The sequence below is a fragment of the Simochromis diagramma genome, unplaced genomic scaffold (assembly GCF_900408965.1).
Source record: "Simochromis diagramma unplaced genomic scaffold, fSimDia1.1 OVJJ01000520.1, whole genome shotgun sequence".
Lineage (NCBI taxonomy): Eukaryota > Metazoa > Chordata > Actinopteri > Cichliformes > Cichlidae > Simochromis > Simochromis diagramma.
The window spans coordinates 22,767-49,520 of NW_024387338.1; the positions used below are offsets into that span (position 1 = coordinate 22,767).

Genomic DNA, 26,754 nt, shown 5'->3' on the forward strand with positions numbered 1-26,754 from the left:
AAGTTCATGGGCTGCAGCCTCCTGAGGCTGCATTGGTAGGCCAATTACGTCACAGCGACGCAACGAAGGCTGTCCAAATTTGTAGCGTCCTCCGAATGCAGCCGACAAACGCGTCCTCCTTTTCCCCGAATTTGAAGGATGGGTCGGGTGTGTCCTTCGTGGCCTACCATATTCCAGAATTCATAGCACGGCCCAGCCAAACTCCAGTTTCCAACAATGGTGGCCGCTACTCAGTTTTAATATTACTCTTATTACTTTCTGGGTCACAAAATAAACGTTTAACATATTTCCAGGCGAGGTGTGGGTATGTAAACTTCAAATATCTGCTCAGTTTATCAAGACATCACATATTTGCAAAAGTGCTCCAACGTTTTCGGAGACATCAGTCACCCACCAGCTCGATAGCTAGCCGGGGGGTTCAATGGTGACTTGAGCCAGCGAGAATGGCAAACCTCCGGCACATCATTTTCAGGTCACCACGGTCTTTCGCTACTCAGGTAGAACATGATATATATACTTAACTTACTTTATACTTTATTGATCCCCTTGGGGAAATTCCTCTCTGCATTTAACCCATTCACTCAGTGAAGCATTGGGCAGCCATTGGGCGCCCCTGGGAGCAGTGTGTAGGGGCGGTACCTTGCTAAGGGGTACCCTTAATTTAGATTAAAGGGTACCTTAATCCAAATCTGTGAGTGAATGTGAGTGTGAATGGTTGTCTGTGTCTCTATTTGTTAGCCCTGCGACAGACTGGCGACCTGTCCAGGGTGTACCCTGCCTCTCGCCCTATGACAGCTGGGATAGGCTCCAGCACCCCCCGCGACCCTGAAAAGGATAAGCGGAAGCGAATGGATGGATGGATAGTTGCTAAGTATTCCTTATATATATTCTCATATAGGATAAGCGGATGGACGGTTCGGTTCAAGGTTATTTTTTTCACTTGCTTTCTTGAGATTCATTTAACGTAATTTGAGAATCACACAAATACCTAATAGGATAGTATTAGGTATTTGTATACTCAAACAAAATCACAGTTTAGTAATGCAGCGTGCTTACGGGAAAGTAACAGTAATCTAATTACCTTTTTTGCAATAGTAATCCCTTGCATTACTCATTACTTGAAAAAAGTAATCAGATTACAGTAACGCATTTACTGCCCACCTCTGGTCCCAATACCAGAATTGGATGAGTGACACCTTCACAGGGACACCAACTGGCTTTGTTACCTTCTCCTCCCCAGGAACTGACAGTGACTTCAACGTTGTGTTGCTCCATGTGTGTAGAAAACCCAAATATCACAAATGACATATAATTAAATGGAAACGACTGCTTTAATGTCAGTGTAGGGACTAACGCTTAAACGTTAACTAGTTTATTGTGGTAACGAGCACGGTAACTAGTTATTATGCCAAAATCAGGAACACATTAATCATTACTGGGATTTAGATAGGGTCGTTATTCGTTACTTTGTGTGGTGGCTATCGCGGAGTTTCCACAGATTCATTAACATTAGCAAGTGTTGGAGGCCAGCAGGTGGATGAGGGAAAGGGGAGGAGGAGAGACCCGAGGCGGCCGCCGGTCCGACTGTCAGGTGTTAAGGCATGGCAAAATTATGCAAGAATATACAACAATAAGTGCGCAAAAAAAGATAAAAGCATATTTAGTTTATTTTGAGAAGCCAGAAGAGAGTGACTATAACATGAAAGTGCTAGTTAATATAACTATTTTTTGGTCAGGAAAGAAAAAAGGATTGGGTAAAAGTAAGATGTATGAAAAATTCTTAAGAAATTATTATTATACAGCATAAAATATACAGAATTTTAAAAATACCAGCGTTTGGTAAGAATTAATGATATTATTAAAGCTAAATTAATTATTTTCATGAGATTAATTTTGGGATCATGCACTATAATACATTCAGATGGAATTAAAACCGCAAGATTTAGAGACAGATTTCCTTCTACAACTAAGTGGTAGCCAAGCTTATAAAGTGATTAACACCAAAACTTTATTTAACAAAGGTTGTTTGGTATTTAAAATTAGCTTATAATGACTACATGTAAAAAGTGTTTAATTTTTTTTTAGCGACCAAGATTCGCTGATGCACTGATGTTGCAAGTGCAATGTTTAACTCATGTTTACATCAGAAATCAAATCTGCTCACTCTTTAGAATAAGTAAACTTAACACTTTTCTTCTAAAACAGTTCAAACATACATTCATAATGTATTAGTAACTACAAATATGTACTATTTGACATGTGATAATCATACATTCAAATCAAAATCAAAGATGAATAAAAAATTTAAAACGTTATAATTATGATTCCAACATTTATCACGCCATTCAAAAACTAGTGTAGCAATCACATATTTATTTATTTTGGTTTTTTTGTTTTTTAAATCAAGCCAGATTCTTCTAGGATTCAATATTATGTAAGATATAAATAAAACCATCAAAGTTTAATTTATTGCAAATAGGGGAAAAAGGTGAGAGTGGGGCTGACTTCTTGTTGGTTATCTGAATCACCACAGATTTCTGCATAGATTACGTGTTGCTAGCTGAATGCACATCACTGGATGCACTGGAGGTCATGTTGTAGCCATCTAAAAAAAAAAAAAAAAAAAAAAAAAAGCAAAACAATAATAGAACAGTTATTCTGTGTTATGTGAATTAAAAAAAAAATACAACAGTAGGAACAGTACGACACCAGGAAGCTGTAGTTTCGGTGGCAGTTAAAATAATTGTATGAATAAAAATGTTTAAAAAATGATATTTTGTATCTGTTGATGCTCCACCCATCTAATTATTATTTTCCCTGTTGGACTGCCTGATCAAAGTACAAGCACACCTAAAAACACACAGCTTTCACTTCATTTTTACAGAGAAATTAAGTTGATGGTTTCCTTGATGGTTCTTTACCTCTTCCACGTCTTCCACGTCTCCAGTTCCTTAAAAATCGAAGTCGACTTGATGTTGAGTTTCCAGCACTTGTGCTCTAAAAAAACAAAACAAAAAGCAAATCAAACAATATTAACAAGAAGCAAATTAGCTGTGATTAACAAGAAAGGAAAGAAAAAAGGAACATGAAGCCCATGACAGGGAAACTTGTTCTTACCCCTGTCCTACTTCTGGACGGTTGTGACCATGATGCCATTGCTGACCGCACCTGATAAATGAAATGTCAAATGTTAGAACACTAAAATAGAAGTCACACAAATTTGTTCTTAAAATTTAATTTATTCATGTGGCCAAGCCAAACACTATAAGCAAACTATCTTGTATTTTTGCACTTCTGTGAAGATGTTCATTGTGCTGTTTTGTGTGCTTGTGTGGAATGCGACCACATACACGTAACTGTTAGTTATTGAAGTGTGGGCCTGTCTCCTACTTTCATCCTCAAGTCTGAGTAGTCATTTGAATGGACTTACAGAGAAACCAAGAAGTCTCAAGAAATGTAAAGGCGGAAGTTTGACTTGACAAAGGAGGATTTTAGTGCAGTATTATTAGAATTTATAGTCTTTTGTCAGTAAAGATCAGGAGACAATTACTACATTTCTTTCCAGTACACACTTGGTTGTTAAACCAAATTGATATCATTTACCTTTAATTTTTAAGTAATTCAGGAAGAATCATATATTCATTCGTAAACATCATTCATATATAAATTATTATTTTTCCTTGAAATAACCTGCAGTAAAATTGAGCTGTACGTACCTTACCGTCCAGCAGTGTTCCAAATACCAAAATAAAGAAGCCCTTTTTTAAAAACAGAGTAACATTAGTTATCAAGGATTCAGTGATTAAAGATGCTACTATCATGGTATACAGATAGGGGAAAAATGAATTTGTACCTGTAGCGAATTGAAGAATGCAAATGCAATATGGATTCCTTCATTTCTTGGATCAGCCAGAATTCCAGCTCCCAAACCCCAAGTTATGCCAAAAAATGGTGTGAGCACAGCCAAGCTCTTGGCAATAACCACTAAGACGTGCTTTTCCTCTGCTTGTGCAGCAGTTGTTCCAACCCTTCTCCTTATGATTTTGTACAAAACCACAACCAGGATAATGAGGTTTATCACCACTATTAAAAGTGCAGGAATCACAAATGCCAGCAGAGCTTTGGACTTATCCCAGTTGAGCCAGCATATGGTATTTTCTCGAATGTATCCGTTGTCAGGTGCAGTTGCAGCTATAGTTACTGTTGCAATGATGAGAGGAGCTCCGTAGCCTAGAAAAAATCCAATGGCCAGCATAGATGCTTTCGACAAACCCCCACCAAAAACATTAGTTGTACGGTAGAGCAGCAGCATAGCTGAGGCCAGCATCCAGAAGAACAGGGCTAGGTAGAAAAAATGGATAAAAAAGGTAGCTGCAGTGCATGCTGGGGGGTTTTTAACTTCTGCATCTGAAATGGCCGCTCCAATTATAAACCAAATGTTTGCAATCAGGAGGGAAACGGCGATGTTAACAATGGCAACATGACGCAAGTAAGAGGTTTCATTCTTTCTTATTTTTCTCCAAATGAGGCCTTCAATGATGAGACATATGACCAAGGATCCCATTGAAATGCCAACTCCAATGTAGGTTATAATGTCCAAATAGAGTTTCTTCGGACTGTTCGGTGACATGAGGATGGAGAATGAGGTCAGGTGGTTGCAGTTGCAGGTGACAGTTTCTGTTTCATTTATGTTTAACACTAACTCGCAGCCCTTGCCGTCCCATCCTCCCAGACCATCAAAGAGGCTGAAGTTCCAGAAGACACATTCAGGGTTTTTCAGTGTACCATTTAAAATATCATATGTGAAAGAGATATTATTGATTTGGCCAGTGGACTGAACAAGTACAACCCTGCCGTTTATGGACTTGAGCGAGGAATTGGCCTCATCTCTTGCAGGTAGTACGTTATCTAACAAGTTAAATACTATCATAGTAATTGTTTTGTTATCTCCATTAGACTCTGGTATTTGTATTGTCACTGAAGAATTAAATTCAGCATTGAAAGTGTCTGTGAATGTAGTTCTGTTTAACTGAATAAAGCCTGTCATAATGTCAAAAGTTGCATTGACAAGACGAGATGTTATTATTTCAAGGGAGTCCAAAAATAATGAGCTAACACTTTTAACATCAGTGTTGTTTGAGATGCTTTTGGTGTCATTGTTATTCAGAAAGTTCCATGTTTGCTTTGTTCCATTGATGGTGAGAACCCCTGCTGTTATCAAGACATTCTATAGTAAAGAGAAAAGAATGATTTTAGATTAAAAACATTAACTGTTCAGAATGTGAAAACGTCTGCAATGTAATCAACATACCTCCATTGAATTTCTGCTAATTGAGATATTGAGGGATGAAGATTTGTTGGCGACATTGATGAGTATTCTCACAATAGCTTTAATGTTGGGAGGAGATGTAATCACTTCTTCAGTAAAATTGACAGTGACGTTCTTGAGCTGTTCCAAAAATACTGGCAATGTAGTGGCAGTCAAGAACTGTGAGATTTGAACAGAGGAAAGAACAATGTTACATGTTAACTCCACTTAATAATTTTATGTATTCTACTTATTTTACTTTCTTCTAGTTTTCCTGCTGGTTTAAGCACAAGTGATGCATTTGCTTTTAAATCACATATGAGGCTTCTGATGCATTTTTCTCATTCCCTTTTTAAAGAGAACACTGGACCACACACACAGGACCACTGTGCATCAACAGTACAGATATTCATTCATTACATACAGCCAATATACTGATATATATATTATTACAGATAATTATTTGCTAGTCTTGGTACCCGGGAATCAGTCTGCCAGGGCCTCTGCTCCCATTTGACGTGCGACACCCATTGCAGCTGACCCCCAATGGCACCTCCTACAGGACTGTGGGCCTACAGGAGGATGGGCCCATGTCCCTTTTGCAGGCTGTGTCTGGCACACTATGTGCAGAGGTGTCCAGTGACCATATGATTTTACTATTTCGTGGCTGAGTTTCTACTGTACCCAGTCTCTTCCACAAAGTGAGAAAGATCAAAGAATTGACTGTGGACTTTAGGAGTACCATGAAACCACCACAACATAAATACCTCAGAGAGAACACTGACAATAAAGTGGAGTGGGTTAAAAACACAACTGCATTTTACAGGAAGGGCCAGAGTTTTCTCTATTTTCTGAGGCAGATGAGGTATTTTAACATCTGTTGGATAATACTCTATGAATCTGTTGTGGGCAGTGCTTTCCTCTGTGATGCTGCATGCTGTACCCATTTTAGGTGGTGTTGGGGAGTAGGATGTTATCTAAGATAAGTTCAATACAGAACAATACCTCCCACCAACTCCATCACAGTTGCCAAATTAGGGTTTGGCTCAGACGATTACTACATCTGACCTCTGTATACTTTATACATATGTGTACACACACACACACACACACACACACACACACGTAATGATGTGCATACATTATTATAGTTGTACATATATTTATTCTTATAATTCTCATATTCCTATTCTTGTAATTCTCTTGTTTCTTGCATTTTGCACAAGACTGTTGCTTGAAGCTTGCACACAAGAATTTCACTCGCATGTGCTGTACCAGTGTACCAGTATATTGTGATGTGACAATAAAAGTAATTTGATTTGACTTGCATTGTGTTGCCTTAATTGAATCAATGATTCATTATCTGTTGTTGGAAACAACCAGAGAGCTAGGTTACCTGGGACTGGTCAAGCAGCTCCTGAACTGGCAACAGGATGCAGTTGTATTCAACATCGTCAAATTTCCTATTTTCCTTGCACACTGCAGTTATTTCTCCCACCTTATTTGGTCCCACAAATTTTGGATCACAGGGCACTGCAGCTTTGTAACCTATATCTCCTTGGCCAAATGTCTCACTTGTACAGTAAGCACCTATGCAGAGAGAGAACAAATACATCATCGTTTTAATATGTATTTTTCATTTTGTATGTATGAATGCATGTTCATGATCATACTTGTGAATATCTGAATGTATTAAGTAATACTCACTCTGTGAGGACAACTGTAGTGTTATTGCATTTTTAAATAAAGGTTGGTTTTTTAACTGACAGATGACTGTCTTTTCCCCTTGTTGACAACCTTGAGGTGTAGGATAATTATAGGTAATCGAAGTACCAGTGCCTAAACAACAACAATAAAGGTAAGTTAAAAATATCCTAGAGAGTAGAACAATAGCAAGACCGAAAAGTTACAAAATAATATTAATTGCATTAAATATGCTTTTGTGAAAAATGCTGTTATATAAAATGTTTCTCAGTAACAGATTTGCCTTTTGTTGATTTTTGTGTTTTTGTGTCAGGCTTACCTGCTTCAGAAATGTCCTGAAACTGAACCTCATACCCAGCACTCACACTGCACTCCAGATTCACATTTCCTCCAGGACATTGCACATACTGTCTGATTGGTGAGACTGTGATTGTGGGTTTTGTTTTCAGACTGAATGATGTTGCAGATTTCTGACGAAAAAATGCTTTGTCGTCTGTGCGCATGAGCCGACATTCATAAACTCCTGTAGTTAAAATTGAATTGTTCAAATTAAACCAACAAAAGAGGCATAAAATATTTGCAATAACAATAACAACATTTTTGGAATACTCCTGGTTTTCCGCCCTCATACACTGAAACTTTACTTTTTAGCAATCCAACCCTAATTTTTCTGGGAATAACCAACTGCGATTGTGTAAAAATATAGCTGAAATGCTTAAAAGCAGAACATATTACATTCTGTATTGAAATGAAAGGACTCTTTACAATGTATTGTGAGGGAAAAAAAACTGGACTGCACAGAACTAAAAAGTAGAATATCAGCTCATTAATAATAAAATAGTACAGTAAAAAAAAAACCTAATACTCTGTTTGGCCACAGATTGTCATAAACTGCACACCCGTTATAATGTGCTTGCAAACCCAAGAGGGGAAACTGTTTGTCTGCCCCCAACCAATGGCGGTACTCTTTTGCATCACTAAACTATTATTTGAGAAGTGAGCCATAGAAACTGGGAACAACTGTATCTCAGAATATTAGTGTACCTATAAATGTCACGTCCCTTTGTTTAGATGCTATTGTGGTCCTTAAATCACTGGTTAAAATGCATATACTGCTCACATGAAGTGTAACAGCTCAGCAAAGGAAAACATTTTTTGGCTTTTGTACCATATTTCTTTTGTATGATCTGTGTTGTGGATTTTTTGGATGACATGTATACCTATACACTATATATCTATCTGCACTGAACATATATACTGTATACAGAGTTTTCCGCACCAGACATTTTGCTCTCATCAGAGTTTATTGCGGTGGTTCAGTAACATGGCAGAATTCTTCTGCACTGTATTTCTGTGAGAGACTTAGGCCCAACCATTGGACACCTCTTCAATACATAAAATAATTGTAGTGGTATATTTACTACACTAAGACAGACTGCACTATAATTATTTTTGGGTGAAACTTTCTCTGCAATTTGTTCTTTTCAAAAGCGGGTCAGACTGATTGATGCACATTGTAAGATGAATTTTACCCAGCCAATCAGAATTTTGCTGTTGCTCTGGCCTGAGTACTAAGAGAAAACTGTGATGCAGAACTTTAATTTTAATTTTAATTAAACAAATTCTATTAAAATGTATTCCTATTAAATGTATCAACCCATTTCTTACCATCGTCAGCGCTAATAAACCTGGACACAGTTAAGGTTGATTTTCCATCCTTAATTGAAATTCTGTGTTCTCCATCTTCAGATATGAGCACCATATTACGTCTCCACTCTGCTGCTGAGACATTGCCAAAATTGAGATCCCCTGGTTGAGGGCCACATGTTACAGTCACTGGTTGCTCATAAAATCCATCATTTGGCGAAAATGTCAGGGGACCCGAGGCTTTAAGGACAAAAATGTCACACAATTATTAAACAACTATCTGTACCAACAGATATTCACAACATTTGAAAGCATAAATGTAAAAAACTACCTTACCCTCAAATATTACAGGGTATAATTTTGCCAGGTTGTTGGATATTTTTAAATTTAGTGCCTGAAAGTCTGGTGTATTAGAAGAGGGACCACTGACTTGATATTGGGCAATGGTACTTCCACTCCTGCAACAGAGAACAGAATTCCTTTAAAAAAACGTAACCACGAAAGAGTTGCCAACTCTTAAGTTCTCAACAAAAACATCAAATGCCTTTAGTTATGGCAACAAAAAAAAAGAAATTACAGTAAATTGCAAATAATTAACAATAAATTTTTTCTCTACTGGGTAAAGGCTAAATGTCAGACTATTTCCAGATTATATGTTTTTAGAATGAGTAGTAGAGACAGTTTTACTGCATGTTGAGTTTTTCCTCAGTCACATTAATTTGCAATTTAACAGATGGAAATGTTTACAGTAATGTCTTAATTGTGATGAAAGTAATAAACAGAATCATTGACAAACTGCAGCCTTTGCAAAGTCCAGAACCCACCAGGAATGAATTTGACATCTTGCCGGCAATGCAAACCAACCATGATTGCTTGTGAGGCCAGATATCTTGCAACAATGGGTCCATATTCATGAGCCACAATGGCCAACAATGGGCCACAGAACACCCTGAGGACTGCAGTTAAAGGCCTTCTCTAGGTCCTGAAATGTTGAACATATAAATTCCTCACTCGACCTGCGAGCAGTCTTTATCCTTCAAGCTCAGATCCTGGCAGCTTGAGGGCCATGCACAGGATCTTTGCTGTTGCTAGGACTGCGCACTTCTGGATATAGATGTCAGATGTTTTTTCCTGGGATCTGCTGGACCCTTTTCCCCATTTTAGGAATCACTGCCCCGGGTGCTGTGATTACCACTGGGACCCATGTTGCGTTTAGATTCCACAACATTCTTATTTAAAGTAGGGCTCCATTTTAAAACAAAAGAAAATAATAAAATTTGAAAATTTTGTCCTTCAAATTAAGTGGCTAACCTCAGGAAAATTAAATGAATTGGGAAAGAATTTAAATTTCCCCTTTTGTGTTTCACATCCTGACTAAACAGTCTCAACCAGTTTTGCAGATAATAAATCTCATCTTAAGTCTTAATAACTATAGAGTAGCAAGGGCTCACTTTCTCCCCCTTCTTTTAATCAACTTCCCTACTAACTAAGCTCTCGCTTTTGCTGCCAGGATTTTAAACCTGGGCTTGAATGGAGTCGGGCACATTCTCATTTGCCTATTTCAAGCCTGGACCGATATTTAGTTTTGATTAAGTTCACTGTGCAGAAAACTCACATTTGTGTGTGGAGCCACACATGGTTAAGATGGTTAGGGTGACTTTACTCATAATGGAGGAAGTTATCTCAGGGTGCATTTGGAATAAAAAATGGCAGTTTCTAAGGCCCCAGGTATGTAAAGGTTGTTCTACTTCTTTACTCTTTTGTGTACTTCTTTCTTCAATTCAATTCATTCAGTGCCTTCAACACATCAGTTGTTCTTGGAGGTTGGTAACTAATCTCATAGGGTGGGGATGATGATATTCCCCCCATAACACTTTTGCATAACGTTTTTGCAAAGTCCGTTTTTGTGAACGGACTTTGCAAAAACAAGTGGAATGTTTCAATAACCATACCATAAAAGGAGTGAAGAAAAAACCTTGTTAGGAATTGTGTAGTAATAAAAAAAAGACACTGTGAGTTACCGGAATTTATTTAATTTTGCTTGTATTCCTTGATTCAGTCCTCCTTCTCTGATCTGTTTGAGACAGTGGCAAAAGCAGGGAATAAATATTCCATATAGCTAGTAGAAGGAGAAAAAGAGAAAACTAAATAACAAAGAAAAAAAGGCAAAGACTTACGGTGTCTCTAACAGTTATGTGAAATTCATTGGTTTCCTGCTTGTATTCTTCCTTGAATTCAACATCCATAGTTATGTTAAATCTCTCTGTTATCAGTGTAGTTGTTGTGGTTGTTGTTGTTGTTGTTGTGGTGGTTGTTGTTGTTGTTGTTGTTGTTGTTGTTGTTGTTGTGTTTGGCATTGTTGTTGTTGTTGGTGTTGGCATTGTTGTAGTTGTCACTGATGGTAATGTAGTTGTATTTGGTGTTATACATGGATTAAAAGCTGTGGAGAATAAATTAAAATCCACAGAAAAAGAAGGAAATTAACACCAGAGAATTCCAACAGAAATAAATGTATTAAAGACATATTTGAATACATCATATTCAGGTCACATAAAAATTATTTACTAAATTCTTACTTGAGATTGGTTCACAAATTTCTCCACCAGGAGGAAGGCCGTTGATGCACCCACAGGTTTTTGAGGTGACATTACTGCATGCACCATATTTGTCACACTTGTCACATGACCAAGCAAACTGGTCCTCACACTGACACTGCTGCCCTCCCGTAGAGACTGGAGAGCACCCTTTTCAAGACAGTTAAAAGAATGACAAAACAAAGCTCATTCATATAGCACTATATAAAAATAGCGCAAAAATCACATAAATAAGATCAAGTCCTTACATGTGGTGAAGTTCAAGTCTTTTACTGTTAAAAACTCAATTTGAGGAGAGATGACATTTTTCATAACGTCTCTGAGTACAACAGTGATATTTGGGGGCAAATTGGCTGCTGAGATGTGCAATTCAACTGCTATATAGAAGACCACTGGTGCTGTGAAGGAGAAAATGAGTGAATGCATCACATGAACCTGTCACAATGATGGGACACAATAAAATGTTTACAACAAGCTCCCATTTCAAAAAAAAAAAAAAGCAATTTCCACATGGTCAAAATCCTGTTGGCAGCAATCTACAATTAAATTTACCCCAGCTCTCAGTTACATGAGTCACTTGGCAAACAGATTCATTTTTAGATAATTTAAATAGCTGTATTGTTACAACAAAAGAGATTCGATTTATTTAGATTTTACAGTGCAAGTGATAATCTGGAGCATTGTACATTTCAAATATCATACCATTTGTTGATGTAGGTGTTGTTGTTGATGGTGTTGTGACTGTAAAAAAAGAAAAAAAAAGCAGCAGTTCAGGTTTCAGCATACTTTTAAATATGTATATTTTTTCTTTTCCCACGCAGCCAGAGAATCTAACGAACATGCTGCAACACTACATATTATATCTTAAACCCAAGTGTTTGCTTTATGGACATGAAACAGAACACTTAAAATCTTTTCAATCAACATATGAGCAGACATGTTGACACACATATTTATTGACAGTTGAAGTGATTTGGTCTGATATTAACACTGTGTGAGCTTTGACACAAAAGCATTTTAAATTTATACAGTCCTGATCAAAATTTTAAGACCACTTTAAAAATGGCAAAAAAAATCATATTTTGCATGGTTGGGTCTTAACAATGTTCTTCAACGTGCAACAAGAAGAAATGGAAATGAGACAATTCATTTTTTGAGCATGCAATTTATTGAAAACAATGCTTACACTGAAACAGGCTGTTTAACAGCTGATCAAAAGAACAAAAATCAGAGTTCCAAACATGATCTCAGTAATGAGTAGCTCCACTGCTATTGTCGATCACTTCAAAAATTTATTGCAGAATCCTTGATGCAAGCATTTCCAGGAGGTGAGTGGAAACATTTCTCCAAGTGGTGAAGACAGCTGCTCAAAGGACATCTACTGTCTGGAATTGTTGTCCATCTTTTAAACTTCCCTTGCCATCCATGCCCAAAGGTTCTCAATTGGAGGATCTAGATCAGGGGATCACGTAGGATGGTCCAAAAAAGACTGATGTTATTCTCCGGAAAGAAGTCCCTTGCCCTTGTGTACTGTAGCGTTGTCCAGTCGTTACCACACAGACAAGGGCCTCAGTCATCAGGGATGCTCTCTGCAACATCTGGACATAGCCAGGGGCTATGTTTGACACCCCTGCACCTCCTGAGGCTCCATTGTTCCACTGAAGAAAAAGAGCACCCCAGACTATTATGGTGCCACCACCACTGTGGTGCATAGAAAACATCTGAAGTGGCATCTGCTTGGATTTTTTCTCATCAGAGAATAAAACTTTCTTCCACCTTTCAATGTCCAGTGTTTGGTGCTCTCTTGCAAAGTCCAAACAGTCAGTTCTGTGGCGTTCCAGGACAAAAGGCCTTTGAAGATGTTTTTTTATATTTGAAGACCTTCAGTCTCAGATGCCATCTGATGGTTATGGGTTTGCAGTTGGCACCAGTAACGGCCTTAATTTGAGTCGCGGATCGTCCAGTGTCTTGAGGGACAGCCAATTGGATCCTGTGGCTCACTGCAGGAGAAATTGTTTGTTTCTTCCACTCAACTTTTTTGTTCCATAATCCTCAGAATCATTTAAGAAATTCCAAATGACTGTCTCACCTCAGCAGTGATGGTGCACTGCCAGAGACCCTGCTTATAGTGTTTAGCAACCCGAGCATGTTGAAAAAGGGAAACATTTTTTGCCTTTCCCATCAGAACTTAATGACAGTGTGACTACCTGACAGAAAATGACAGTGAATCCACATTTTTGCAAAGATCTGGCATTTTAAAGGCATGTGGTCCTAAACTTTTCTTAAGTTGTAAAACAGCCTGTTTCAGTTTAAGCGTTGTTTTCAATAAATTCACGTTCAAAAAATGTTTTGTGTCACTTCCGTTTCTTCTTGTTGCGTGTTAAAGCTCTACCTGAAATCTTGTTACGATCCAAACATGCAAAATATGATTTTTTGAGATTTTTCAAGTGGTCCTAAACTTTTGATTGGGACTGTACATGAATATATAAAAAACAGAAAAAAGCAGTAGTTCAGATTTCAGCATACTTTTCTTATATTTCAAACTTCTCTTTTCTAAATGCAGCCAAATAAATAGCTGTGTTGGTACAACAAAAGTCATTCATGTTTTAGATTTTACAGTGCAACTGATAATCTGGAGCTCACATACAAGGACATTTATTCTTCACGTTACATTTCAAAAGCCATACCGGTTGTTGCTGTAGTTTCTGGTGTTGATGGTGTTACGGCCATAAAACAGGAAAAAAGCAGCAGTTCAGATTTCAGCATACTTTTTTGTGTTGTAGATTAATATTTTCAAATGCAGCCACAGAATCTAATGTACATCATCCTTGCAACATGTACATATTATGTTTTGAATATCAGGTGTTTGCTTTAAGGACAGGAGTGCTGTGCTTACATATCATCACCATATAAGCCTTGGTGAAATTGTTGAAAGACTTTAGGTTAGTAAATACAGTGACTACAAATTTTTTAGTGATATTTACTGCAAAACAATACTTTAAAGAAGGAACAAGGAAAGCAAGAATTGTTCACATACCTGGAGTTGTTGTTGGACATGGAGAAATATCTGTGGAGGAAATTCGGGGTTTTAAAATGTTTATTTTTTAGTATATGACAAAAATGATTAACAACAAAGAAGACAAAAAAAAAAAACACAAATGACAAAGACAAAAAAAAACAAATACAAGAACACACCGTTATTTTTAACAACAGAAAGTTTACACTGAAGTTTAATAGATGATTCTAAGTAACCGTAGCTATATATTGATGAGCACATCCTGGCCAGATACATTCAATAAGGTCGTTGGTGAAAGCACTTTTCTGTAGCAACAGCGAGAAGATTTCAGTGCTTACTTGTGATTAGTTTACAAAACTCTCCATTAGAAGGACGGAAATATCATCGAATTTTATGTGAAGAATAACATGAAGATGTAATGAAGAGATTTTAGAGTTTAGAGTGGGCGAGTAGGGATAGATATAGATAGAATAATGTGGTGTGGCTTGACATTGGGTGAGTCTATTTAAGAAATTGGATGCATTCCACTTTGCAATAAGTGAAATTCACCACGGACCATGATGGACCTTTTGTGCATTTCCACAAAAGGTATTTAAGGTATTTATTTAATCAGCAACACTGCTCTTATCATCTTAATTCCCATAGAAGCAGTAATATTTTATTAACAGCAGCTTACTTGCAAATTTTAAGTAAGCTCAACAAATATAAGCAAACACAAATTTTGTCTGTGCAGTTTGGATCATGGAGTATCTTGCAATTGCAAATGTACCATTTCTCTATTTTCTATGGAGAGTAAACAGGAACCTTAATATGCAATAAACAATATAGAGAAAAACATAAGATAGAGAGGACTGGAGAGAAGAAGTTGAAGCTGAAGTTTTGTTTTTTTGCCATACTGTAAAAAGAGTTTAAAAAACAAAACAGGATAATAACTATTTTTGGTTGGTTTGCAATATTGGGGGTGTCTGTGCTGCAGAGCAAAGAGTTAGAAACTGGCTGTGACAGAGGCTTACTTTCGATTGGTTCACAGAACTCTCCACCAGGAGGAAGCCCTTTGATGCATTCACAGGTTTGGGAGGTGACATTACTGCATGCACCGTATCGGCCACACTTCTCACATGACCAGGCAAACTGGTCCTCACATTGACACTGCAGTCCTCCAGTGGAGTTTGGATAGCACCCTGATAAACACATTTAAGACAATCACCAAACACAGCTCATAAATCATGCACCAGAGTATGAACACATTTAAATGTGACTGAGCATGAAATTCTTACATGTGGTGAAGTTCAAGTCTTCTATTATTAAAGACCCAGTGATGTTTTGGGGAAAGGACACATTTTCCACATAGCCTCTAAACAGATCAATGAAATTTGGGGGCAGACTGGATATTGGGAAAAGCAAGTTCAAGTCTATATTAAATTCCACTGGCTCTGTAGAGGAGACAAGAAGAAAATCATCACAAAAATCATTCAAAATAATGAGAAACAATGTTTACATATATTGTTTATGAACAAACATCCCATCTAACATGTTTCTACTTCTTTTGAGATGCACAGGATCAGAAGAAGTACAGAAGTAAAGGGCCACACCTCTTAATTTTTTAATTTAGATTTTTTTCAGCTCCATTTTCACAGGTGTAAAAACAGTATCTAGCCATGCAGTCCACCTTTTCCAAACATTTATGAAAGGATGGATCTTTCTAACGAGCTCACTAACTCAATAACTACTGAGGTCCAAACCTCCTCTGGCATCAGCTTAAATACATGAGTTTTCTTGGCTGGGCAGCTGCAGCTGATCCAATCAAACATAAATTATTTAATTTTTGAAAAAAACATTGATTTTGATGCAAATGTTTATTATAATGATGAATTATATTCTAAATGTTATTCAAGAAGAAATTTAATAGTATTTGCATATTGCATTTAAATAGTAGAAGTATTCATATAAATCTTGTTGAAATTGGAAATTATTTAAAAACATTAAATCAACGGTTTCAAGTGACCTAGTAAACTTAGTCAGATTACCAAAGACAGTACTATCCTTATTCACAAAATTGATTTTCCGAATGCTCATTTTTCAATAAAAAGTGGATTTCTTTTGAATTATTGAAGTTATCATCTCCCTATTTTTTGGATTATACATGATTCAGATGTTAAGTGTTCATTTAGTGTGAGTGAACCACCTTAAAAATGAGTCACAAGAAAGAATTATGGCATTGGAGACTGATCAAATAAATGAAATTTAGGATGATGTATCCATATTGATGACCCATGTCAAGCATACAATGTATAATTAGGAAATGCTGGTTGAAAGAAAAAAAAAAATTTTTAAACTATTTTTTAAAATAGTGAGAATGTCAGAGTATTGAATATTAAAAAGTCTTGAAGATATCAAAAGTACAAAGTGGACAGCTCAGAATAATAATAATAATAATAATCATAATAATAATAATAATAATAATAATAATAATAATAATAATATAGTCCTGCTGCAGTCGATTTAAGAACTTGGTGCAGCAGCTCTACACCAAGTAGAGCTTGGTGAGTAATTTCCAAAATCCTCACTATTTTGCTAAGGGAGAGACACTTCAGACACACTACAACAATAAGCTTATTTCTGCTTATATCTGCAATCTAATTTGTTCAGTCACTACACAGAGTTCATGACAACAACTCATGGTTAAAACCTGGATCGAATGCTTAAAGGAACAAATGCTTTGACCACATCAGGTAGCAATTCCTAAAAAAACGTCAACTCTACAAGAACATTGGAGTTGATCCAGTTCCACTTAAAATGATGGGCACAGCTGAAAACAAAAGACAGAGAAGATATGAAGGGGACAGAACACAGAATAGTTTTAGTGTCCGGCCATAGATACTCAGGGATAGCAGAATGGTAAACTGAATATGTAATGGCGACAGCCAAAACAGCTTTGAATTTTTTGTTCCATAACCCTCAGGATCATTTAAGAAATTTCAAATGACTGTCTTACTACGGCCCATCTCAGCAGCGATGGTGCGCCGTGAGAGATCCTGCTTATGCAGTTAAACAACCCGACTACGTTAAACAAAAGAAACCTTTTTTGTCTTTGGCCATCGGAATTACAGTGTGACTACCTGACAGAAAATGACAATGAATCCAGCAGTAAAACAGCCCGTTTCAGTTTTTTTCAATAAATTGCATGCTCAAAAAATGATTTATCTTATTCTTATAAAGGAGTTCGAGTCTCCAGAGGGAAAATCCTGGGGTTCGAGTCCCCGGGCCTGTGTTTTTGTTTCTGTCCAGCGACCGCTCACTGTTTGTGTCCAGGCTTTATTAAATGAAAACATCCACAACACTCCCATTCTGTCTTGTTGCATTTTGAAGCTCCACTTGGAACCTTGTTAATATCCATCCATGCAAAATATGATTTTTTGACTTTTTGCAGGTGGTCTTAAACTTTGATTGGGACTGCATATGAATATATAAAGTATTAACAGAGATTAAATTTATTAACAAAATCACATAAATAGGGTGTAATTGCAGATCATTTAAATACGGATGTAGTTACAACAACAGTCATGCAGTTTTTTACATTTTAAAGTGCAAGTGATGATCAGGCGCTCACAAAGACATTTATACTTTTCATTTCATACGTCATACCATATGGTGAAGTAGGAATTGTTGTTTCTGTTGTTGTGACTGTGAAAACAGAAAAAAGCAGCAGTTCAGATTTCAGCACACTTTTCTTATATTTCAAACTTCTCTTTTCTAAATGCAGCCATATAAATAGCTGTGTTGGTACAACAAAAGTGATTCACGTTTTAGGTTTTACAGTGCAAGTGATAATCTGGAGCTCACATACAAACATTCATTCTTCACGTTACATTTCAAACACCATACCGTTTGTTGCTGTAGTTTCTGGTGTTGATGGTGTTATGGCTATAAAACAGGGGAAAAAAGCAGCAGTTTAGATTTCAGCATACTTTATTGTGTTGTAGATTAATATTTTTAAATGCAGCCACAGAATCTAATTTAAATTATCCTTGCAACGTACATATTATGTCTTTAACCCTTTAAGACCTACCATAGAACCAAGTCCGCCAGAGCTTATATTATATTTTTACTTGCTGTGGAGCCATTTTTGGGAGCATTTCAAGTTGCTATACATCAATACAACCATTATAGCCCAGATTTTAATAATATGTATTCATTAAGTGCATAGTAATTACATAAATTGCAAAAAAGTGCAATAAACTACAAAAAAATTGAAAATCATTTTTGCTTTTTTAACATATATTTGTAGTTAGAGAAATTTAAGAGGCTTATCCCTCAAAACTGTAAATATAAAAAAGTTGCACAAAATAGTTTCCCACCACAGGAAATTTATTTTGAGTGTCTTCATAGTTTTATTTTTGAAATACACCAATTTTTATACACTGCAGGAAAAACGAAAATAAATATTATACTGCAAATTTGCAAAAAAGCAGCATATGCATCAAAATAAACTATTTCCAGCAGTACAATATGAGTCCTAAGCATCCCAGAAACGACACAGAAAGTCATAAAGTCAAAGATAACTTTTAAAAAGACGAGTATATGCTCTGAGGCCCTGATGGTAAAAAAGACTACATTTCCGCGAAAATGACGTCACTTCCGGTTTCGGGCAGGTAATGGCGGAAATGCAAAAGTTCGCGCTGACGTCTATTCCAACGTAGGAAGTGTTATGAACAGCTGATCGGATCGGCAAAGCGTGTTTCTGGAATATTATGTTTTTGTTCCTGCAAGTGCTTTTTATTCAGTTTTTGCAAAGCTTTATGTGGAAGGAAACTGTGACCTAGGACAAGCTGATGGCATAAGATGTAAGTACAACTCCTCAGGTTTCATATGCAAAAAAAATTATTGCGCTAGCTTACGTGGTTGCAGAGCTACCGGGATTTAAAAATAGTTACGCAAAACAGAGCGTGCCCGCTCCGATCGGCTCTAAAGGGTTAATATCAAGTGTTTGCTTTAAGGACAGGAAGCAGAACACAACAAGTGCTATGGTTATATATTATCACCATATAAGCTTTGGTGATAAAAGGTAGTTCTATTTATATTTGACTGTATAAATTATTAACAATTAGTGTTAACTAATTTATAATAATGTATAATTATAAGTAATTATTTATAATAAATAATTTGTGTTAATTAATTATTAACACAAATGTCATTGTTGAAAGACTTTAGGTTAGTAAATACAGTGACTGCAAATTTTGTAATGATATTTACTGCAAAACAATACTTTAAAGAAGGAACAAGGAAAGCAAGAATTGTTCACATACTTGGAGTTGTTGTTGGACATGGAGAAATATCTGTGGAGGAAATTCGGGGTTTAAAAATGTTTATTTTCTAGTATAGACAAAAATGATTAACAGCAAAGAAGACCACAAATCAAAAATGAAAAACGGAGAAAAAAGGAAAAAAGATCAAGAACGCGCCCTTATTTTTAACAACAGAAAGTTTACACTGAAGCCTATGTTTGATAGATGATCCTTGGTAACCATAGCTATATATTGATGAACACCTGCTGGTCAGATACATTTATTAAGGTCTTTGGCGAAAGCACTTTTCTGTAGCAACAGCTAGATTTCAGTGCTTACTTGTGATTGGTTTACGAAACTCTCCATTAGAAGGACGGAAATATCATCGAATTTTATGTAAAGAATAACATAAAAATGTAATGAAGGGATTTTAGAGTTTAGTCTGGGCGAGTAGGGATAGATATAGAAAGAATGATATGATGATGATTTTAAGTAAACAATGTGACTGGATGTGTACATCTGTATTGGTGTATTTGTAGGTGGTATTCCTTTGAGACCTACTTTTAGGCCACTAAAACTGACCCAGTTAATTAAACTAATGCACCAATCTCAGGGGGAGTGTGGCTGACAGGACTCAACCTGCAAGGCTACTCAGTTTAAAATGTTTGAATGGGTCATTCTGAAAAGCTCATGAATTCTAGAAAGGGTGGTATTGTGATCGTAATAAACAAGTCTACTTAAGAAATTGTATCTCTTCTCTATGTTTCATGATATCTGGGAGTGGTAATATCACAAAGTGGATGCATTCAGCTACAAGTAGTTCATTTGTGATCAGGTCACAGAACTCTCCAGTGAGAGGAAGCCCTTTTATGTACCTGCAGGTTTGTGAGGAGACATTATTGCAGAGTGCATGATTTTTAAAAGGAGAACGGGAGGCAGGATCTTCAGTTTTCAGACTCCTCCTCAGTGGAAGCATAAAACCAGCTCCAAGATTGGATTTGGGAGGCACTCTCTCTCTAACTTTAAAATATTCCTTTTTGACAGTTAGGAATAGTTGTTTTGAAATGGCCTTAGAATATTTTAAATTGGATGGGAATAATCAGGAACACTATTAATTACGTTTGGTTAAGAAGTTTATTAAATTAAATTTGTACAAGATAAATTCATTAAAGTGTTAGTTAATTCTTTCTTGTTGCCACTCTGGAATTGTTTGTGGTGGAAGGTTTGGAGATACTCCTTAAAAACAAGAAAGTAAAGCCATCCCACAGGCCCAGTGTACACCCTCAGAAACAACCCTTTTGCCCTTCTCATCATGGCTATGTGGTCATGGTGAGAATTAAGTCAACACAAGGCGTTTAGCAGTATTGCTGAAGAGAAATGGGAGTCAATGGAGTTATTTTGTTTAGGTGTCATGAAATTTTAAGTAAGCTCAACAAATGTAAGCAAATACAAAATTTGTCTGTGCAGTTTGGATCGTAGGGTATCTTGCTATGGTAAATATACCATTTCTCTGTTTCCTATGAAGAGTAAAAAGAAACCTTAATATGCAATAAACAATATAGAGAAAGACCTAAAATAGAGAGGACTGGAGAGAAGAAGTTGAAGCTGAAGTTTTGTTTTTTTGCCATACTGTAAAAAGAGTTTAAAAAACAAAACAGGATAATAATTATTTTTGGTTGGTTTGCAATATTGGGGGTGTCTGTGCTGCAGAGCAAGGAGTTAGAAACTCGCCATGACAGAAGCTTACTTTAGATTGGTTCACAGAACTCTCCACCAGGAGGAAGCCCTTTGATGCATTCACAGGTTTGGGAGGTGACATTACTGCATGCACCGTAAAGGCCACACTTGTCACATGACCAGGCAAACTGGTCCTCACATTGACACTGCAGTCCTCCAGTGGAGTTTGGATAGCACCCTGATAAACACATTTAAGACAATCACCAAACACAGCTCATAAATCATGCACCAGAGTATGAACACATTTAAATGTGACTGAGCACAAAATTCTTACATGTGGTGAAGTTCAAGTCTTCTACGATTAAAGACAAAGTTGTGTTTTGGGGGAAAGTCACATTTTCCACATAGCCTCTAAACAGATCAATGAAATTTGGGGGCAGACTGGATATTGGGAAAAGCAAGTTCAAGTCTATATTAAACTCCACTGGCTCTGTAGAGGAGACAAGAAGAAAATCATCACAAAAATCATTCAAAATAATGAGAAACAATGTTTACATATATTGTTTATGAACAAACACCCCATCTAACATGTTTCTACTTCTTTTGAGACGTACAGGACTAGAAGAAGTACAGAAGTGAAGGGCCACACCTCTTAATTTTTTATTTTAGATTTTTTCAGCTCCATTGTGACAGGTGTATAAAAGAGCACCTAGCCATGCAGTCCACCTTTTTCCAAACATTTATGAAAGAATGGATCATTCTAAAGAGCTCACTAAGGGTACGTCCACACTAGCCCGGACAGATTTGAAAACGGCGTTTTCATCTGAAAATGCTCTAATCTACGTGCTACAGCTTTAAGAAGCTGCGCGCGTTCCCGCGGACGGCAATCACTTTCTGGCAGACAATTGCTTTTTGGCACAACACCTGAAGCAAAGGGGGCAAAACAATCACATGAGTGCTGCTGTTTGACTGAGGAAGAATAAAGTAGTCATGGTAAGCCAATCACATGACCACTTTAAGATGACAAAGCAAAATGGTCATATATACCAGTTTTTAAATTGTGTTGATAGGCCACGTAAAACCAGAGTCATGATAAACAATATATACGCAGAGTTTTTTCCTCAATAGTTTCCTCATGTTTACTGTCCAAGGACAGCGCAGCAAGCACTCTCTGCTTATGAGCAAAAAATAAAAAAACTAAACAAAAAACAGACCTTTCATGTTGGTGAAAAAATGCACCATGTCGACCAATCAAAAAATGATATGAAAACATGACATTTGGTTGTTTAGGAAGAGGGGGAAGTTTAGGGAGTGACAGCGAGAGAGAGAGAGAGAGAGAGAGTTTTGAGATGTGAGAGATGTGTGACGTTTAGCGTGTTTGGAGCGTGTAGTTAATGTGTTGTCTTGTGTATTTAGTGTGTAGTGTTTTGGATAGGTTGGTGTTGTGTGTCAGAACAATGAGGCGACTGCTGTCTCCAGGTAGAAACAGGAGTGATACACCTGCTGCTGTCAGACCTGCAGGTATCAGGCTGTGATGTTCTCCTTTATAGTGGACAGAAATTATTTTTTGGGAGTCGCACAAATATTTTGTGTGGCATCTTATTGAATGCAGGACACCTGATTGTTATGTAAATAGCTTTAAATGTTTTTTGTTTTTGTTTTTTTTAAAAAGGGTGAAAGTTGAATGGCTGCAAATAATTTTGTTGTTTGCAAAACTTGTGCATATGATTTTAAAATTGACAATTTATATTTGCATTTAAAAGTTATGAAATATGATTCATTAAAAATGTTTGTGGTTGTTACAATAAAAAATTATAACTTTTTCTACTCGGATGTTGTGTTTTTTGTCTGATTTTACATCAATTGTGTTAATACAGTATGTCAAAATGAAAACAAAACTGTAAATTCAGACACGTGAGGTTGTGCTGAAAAGGATGATACCAAACAAGGCAAAGTAAATCGTTTTTAAAGGTGAAATGTAGAGGTAAAATCAAAAGTTGTTAAAAATGTCCAATTATACCCTGGACACCAGAGGGTTAAACTTTTTTTTTAAGTAAAACAATAGTTACTTTTCAAGTAATTAATTTCTTTGTAACTTGTAATCTTGTAACTCAGTTACTTTTTTAAAGAAGTAACTAGTAACTATGATTAATTACTTTTTCAAAGTAACTTGCCCAACACTGGTTGGGACTGAAAAACTAGGAAAAACAAAGCAGTAGTTCAGATTTCAGCATACCTTTCTTATATTTCAAATTTCTCTTTTCTAATGCAGCCAAATAAATAGCTGTGTTGGTACAACAAAAGTGATTCATGTCTTAGATTTTACAGAGCAACTGATGATCTGGAGCTCACACACAGACATTCATTCTTTACTTTACATTTCAAACGCCATACCGGTTGTTGCTGTAGTTAATGTTGTTGATGGTGTTATGACTATAAAAACAGGAAAAAAGCAGCAGTTTAGATTTCAGCATACTGTTTTACATTTCAAACTAAGAACACTGAAAGTGTTGTTGTTATATATTACGGAAGTGTAGAGCTGCCACCCAGGCAAAAGAAAAATAGAGGTATATCACATTATAACTAGAGATGGCACGATACCACTTTTTTATGTCCGATACCGATATCATAAATTTGGATATCTGCCGATACCAATATGAATCCGATATAGTGTTTTTTAATCAACAAAACTGTTTTTTTTTAATATCTTGCTGCATTTTGTATAAGTTCATACTCAAGTTTAAAACAACAACTACACTAAAGCTATTCTGTTATACCTGTATGCAAAAAAAAATATTTCATAGTTCAGCAATACTGATCAATCTAATAAACTTAAACCTACACCATCCTCCCTATTCTGGTATTTTAAAGAGTACTTAGCGTAAATATTAAGCAACCTAACTAATAGGGTTCCAACTCCCAGCAACAACAAAAATAAATAAATAAAAAATAGGGAACCACCCCTCACGCTCCACCTCATGATGCTTAATCGACGTAATCAACCTTAATTTGATGCAGTGTGAAAAAAAATGCACAGAAATCAATTATTTTTCAAGAAATATTAAATAGATTCAACATCTTTCTTCAACAAAATTGCACACTGCACAGATGGTACCTTCCCAAAGGAAAAAGTACTATAGCTTACTAGGGTATATATATTAGACTTAATAGTTACTATATGTCAATGGAAAATTGTATTTAGTAGTCAGTATAATCTTTTAGTGATATAAGTTTGCATATGGTAGAATACTGCATGTAGTTATTTGTATTAGGAAATATTCAACCATGTATACTTAGAGGCATATAATTAATTGTGTGTGATCTCTAACAGGCTGCAAAGGCTTGGTGTGTATTCCACACTAGAATGCACACCCACATCCTGGGAGCACGAGAGAGGTCATACTTTCTCTTATTGTTTTACGGCAGGATTAACGTAGCTATGTCTGTTTTAGTTTAAGTGCTTCTTTACATATAGATGAACTGCTGGACTTCCTCACCATGTTATTTAGGGTGAGGGGGAGACTACCCTTTCCTGACCAAGGATGTACCTTTTGTGTTTTTATGACCCTTTGATCAGCAGGACACACACACACACACACACCACTGAAGTATAAATAAAGACCAGGGCAAAGCTCAGCGCGAGTCTCTGAGACTGCCCTTGCTAGCAAGAACTCTGTGTGTTTCTCTTCTCTGAGTCTTTACTGAAGAAGTGTTTTAGAATATTTTCCCTAACATTGATTTGGTCCTTCGAGCCGGATCAGAAAATATCAGAATTGTTATCTGTGACTCTGTTCCAAGATCCAGCACTGATTCCTGACGCTGTGGGGAGCCAGCACCGAAGCCTGTGCACAGCCCTCTTGGATGAGGAGAGAGCCCCAGGACGTTAAATTCGGGTCTGGGCCGGTGTTATAATCTGGTCCACGGCGGTGGGATTCAGTCCGATGATCTGAATCACCAGTGGGACGTCAGGGGTGAGAAACACTATTTGGTATATAAAGACGGCCGCAAAAGTTTAAAGAAATGTGATAAAAAAAAAATTAGGTTTAAGTTCGCCAAAAGGAACTGTGTTTTGACCAGTTTTAGAGGTAGCCGAAATTATCTCGTGACAAATTAGGTTTAAGTTCGCCAAAAGGAACCGTGTTTTGACCAGTTTTAGAGGTAGCCGAAATTATCTCGTGACAAATTAGGTTTAAGTTCGCCAAAAGGAACCGTGTTTTGACCAGTTTTAGAGGTAGCCGAAATTATCTCGTGACAAATTAGGTTTAAGTTCGCCAAAAGGAACCGTGTTTTGACCAGTTTTAGAGGTAGCCGAAATTATCTCGTGACAAATTAGGTTTAAGTTCGCCAAAAGGAACTGTGTTTTGACCAGTTTTAGAGGTAGCCGAAATTATCTCGTGACAAATTAGTTCGCAAATGTCTATGTGTGTGTATGTGTCTGGAAGTAAGTTGATTTTACAGCACAATACGCTGCTGAACTACTTCCATTTTTGTTTTCTTTGCTGAGGCTCACGTGCTGGTGACAAAGGAGAACGGTTGAGTTTCATCTCATAAAACTGATACCGCTTCACCGTTAGGGTGAAGTCGAAGGCCGTATCAGTAAACCACTCTGAAGTCAAGCGTGCCAGCGACGGCCCAGCAAAATCTTTGAAAATGGGTGATAAACAAGTAAAATTAACACCTGATGAGAAATGTCTAGAAAAACAGCAAGCCGGAGCACGATTAATCCAAAAGAAAGAGAGAGGAATGCATCGTGGAAGAGCAAGAGGTAGAAGAAACAAAGTAGACAGTAACTCAAAATAGGATAGCAGCTCAGGTGAAGAGAGCAGTTCAGACTAGGAAGAACATAATAATCCCTCACCCAGTGAAAATTAGATATCACAGTAGTTTGAAGTAGTTTAAAAAAGGGTTGGAAACAGACCCGACTGAATAGATATAAATGCAAGAGGAATAAAGTAAAATAAACAAAAAGCTAAATTACAACTTAATTTTAATGCATTCAAACTAATAATAAAAAGGATAACAACCTATAAACTGGTATTAATAATGAAAGCAGATAATTCACACAAACAGAACTATGATAACTGTGATAACTGGAGTGTGCAGCGTTTCCGTGAGCAGTTTTCCTGCATCTTGACTTGTGTGTAGAGTGTTCATAGCATCAGCATCGTGTTTTTGTTTATTTGTTTTGTTGGGTTGAAAAATAGTTAAATAAACTGGTGATCATATTTATGGATCACCATGGTATATATCAGCTATGTGATTTATTTACGCAGATGAAAAAGTGAGTGTGAATGTGTTTGACGTCACAGTGTTTTTGTGCGCTGTGAAAAAATAATTGTTTTTGATTGTGAGAGCGGTGATTCTGCAGGTCACCAGCTATTAAAAAAAAATAATAATAATAATACAAACAAAAAAGAGTGAAAAAGAGACAAATTACATTGTAGATGAAAAATAATCATAGGGAAAAGGTTTTGTGTTGATCAGCCAAAAACAACTACAATTTCATTTCTGCTTTAAGAAAGG

The 26,754-nt window shown here is 36.7% G+C and overlaps 1 protein-coding gene across 1 annotated transcript in view; it reads right to left on the minus strand.

Moving 5' to 3' along the window:
* Positions 1-1,649: 1,649 nt before the first annotated feature.
* LOC120718209 (adhesion G-protein coupled receptor F1-like) overlaps positions 1,650-26,754 on the minus strand; it is a 26,052-nt gene continuing 947 nt past the window's right edge. The window contains exons 2-26 of the mRNA XM_040006634.1: positions 21,566-21,721; positions 21,307-21,469; positions 19,576-19,610; positions 18,155-18,193; positions 17,915-17,953; positions 15,547-15,702; positions 15,283-15,450; positions 14,291-14,320; positions 13,941-13,979; positions 11,956-11,994; positions 11,502-11,651; positions 11,236-11,403; positions 10,837-11,099; positions 10,681-10,733; positions 8,996-9,117; positions 8,681-8,899; positions 7,332-7,535; positions 7,016-7,147; positions 6,705-6,898; positions 5,312-5,488; positions 3,854-5,227; positions 3,717-3,758; positions 3,118-3,168; positions 2,922-2,997; positions 1,650-2,605 (exon numbers count right to left, since the gene is read on the minus strand). Of these exons, the coding sequence (XP_039862568.1) occupies positions 2,547-2,605; positions 2,922-2,997; positions 3,118-3,168; positions 3,717-3,758; positions 3,854-5,227; positions 5,312-5,488; positions 6,705-6,898; positions 7,016-7,147; positions 7,332-7,535; positions 8,681-8,899; positions 8,996-9,117; positions 10,681-10,733; positions 10,837-11,099; positions 11,236-11,403; positions 11,502-11,565 (3,198 nt within the window). The 5' untranslated portion in view covers positions 11,566-11,651; positions 11,956-11,994; positions 13,941-13,979; ... (6 more) ...; positions 21,307-21,469; positions 21,566-21,721 and the 3' untranslated portion in view covers positions 1,650-2,546. The remainder of the gene's footprint in view (positions 2,606-2,921; positions 2,998-3,117; positions 3,169-3,716; positions 3,759-3,853; positions 5,228-5,311; positions 5,489-6,704; positions 6,899-7,015; positions 7,148-7,331; positions 7,536-8,680; positions 8,900-8,995; positions 9,118-10,680; positions 10,734-10,836; positions 11,100-11,235; positions 11,404-11,501; positions 11,652-11,955; positions 11,995-13,940; positions 13,980-14,290; positions 14,321-15,282; positions 15,451-15,546; positions 15,703-17,914; positions 17,954-18,154; positions 18,194-19,575; positions 19,611-21,306; positions 21,470-21,565; positions 21,722-26,754) is intronic.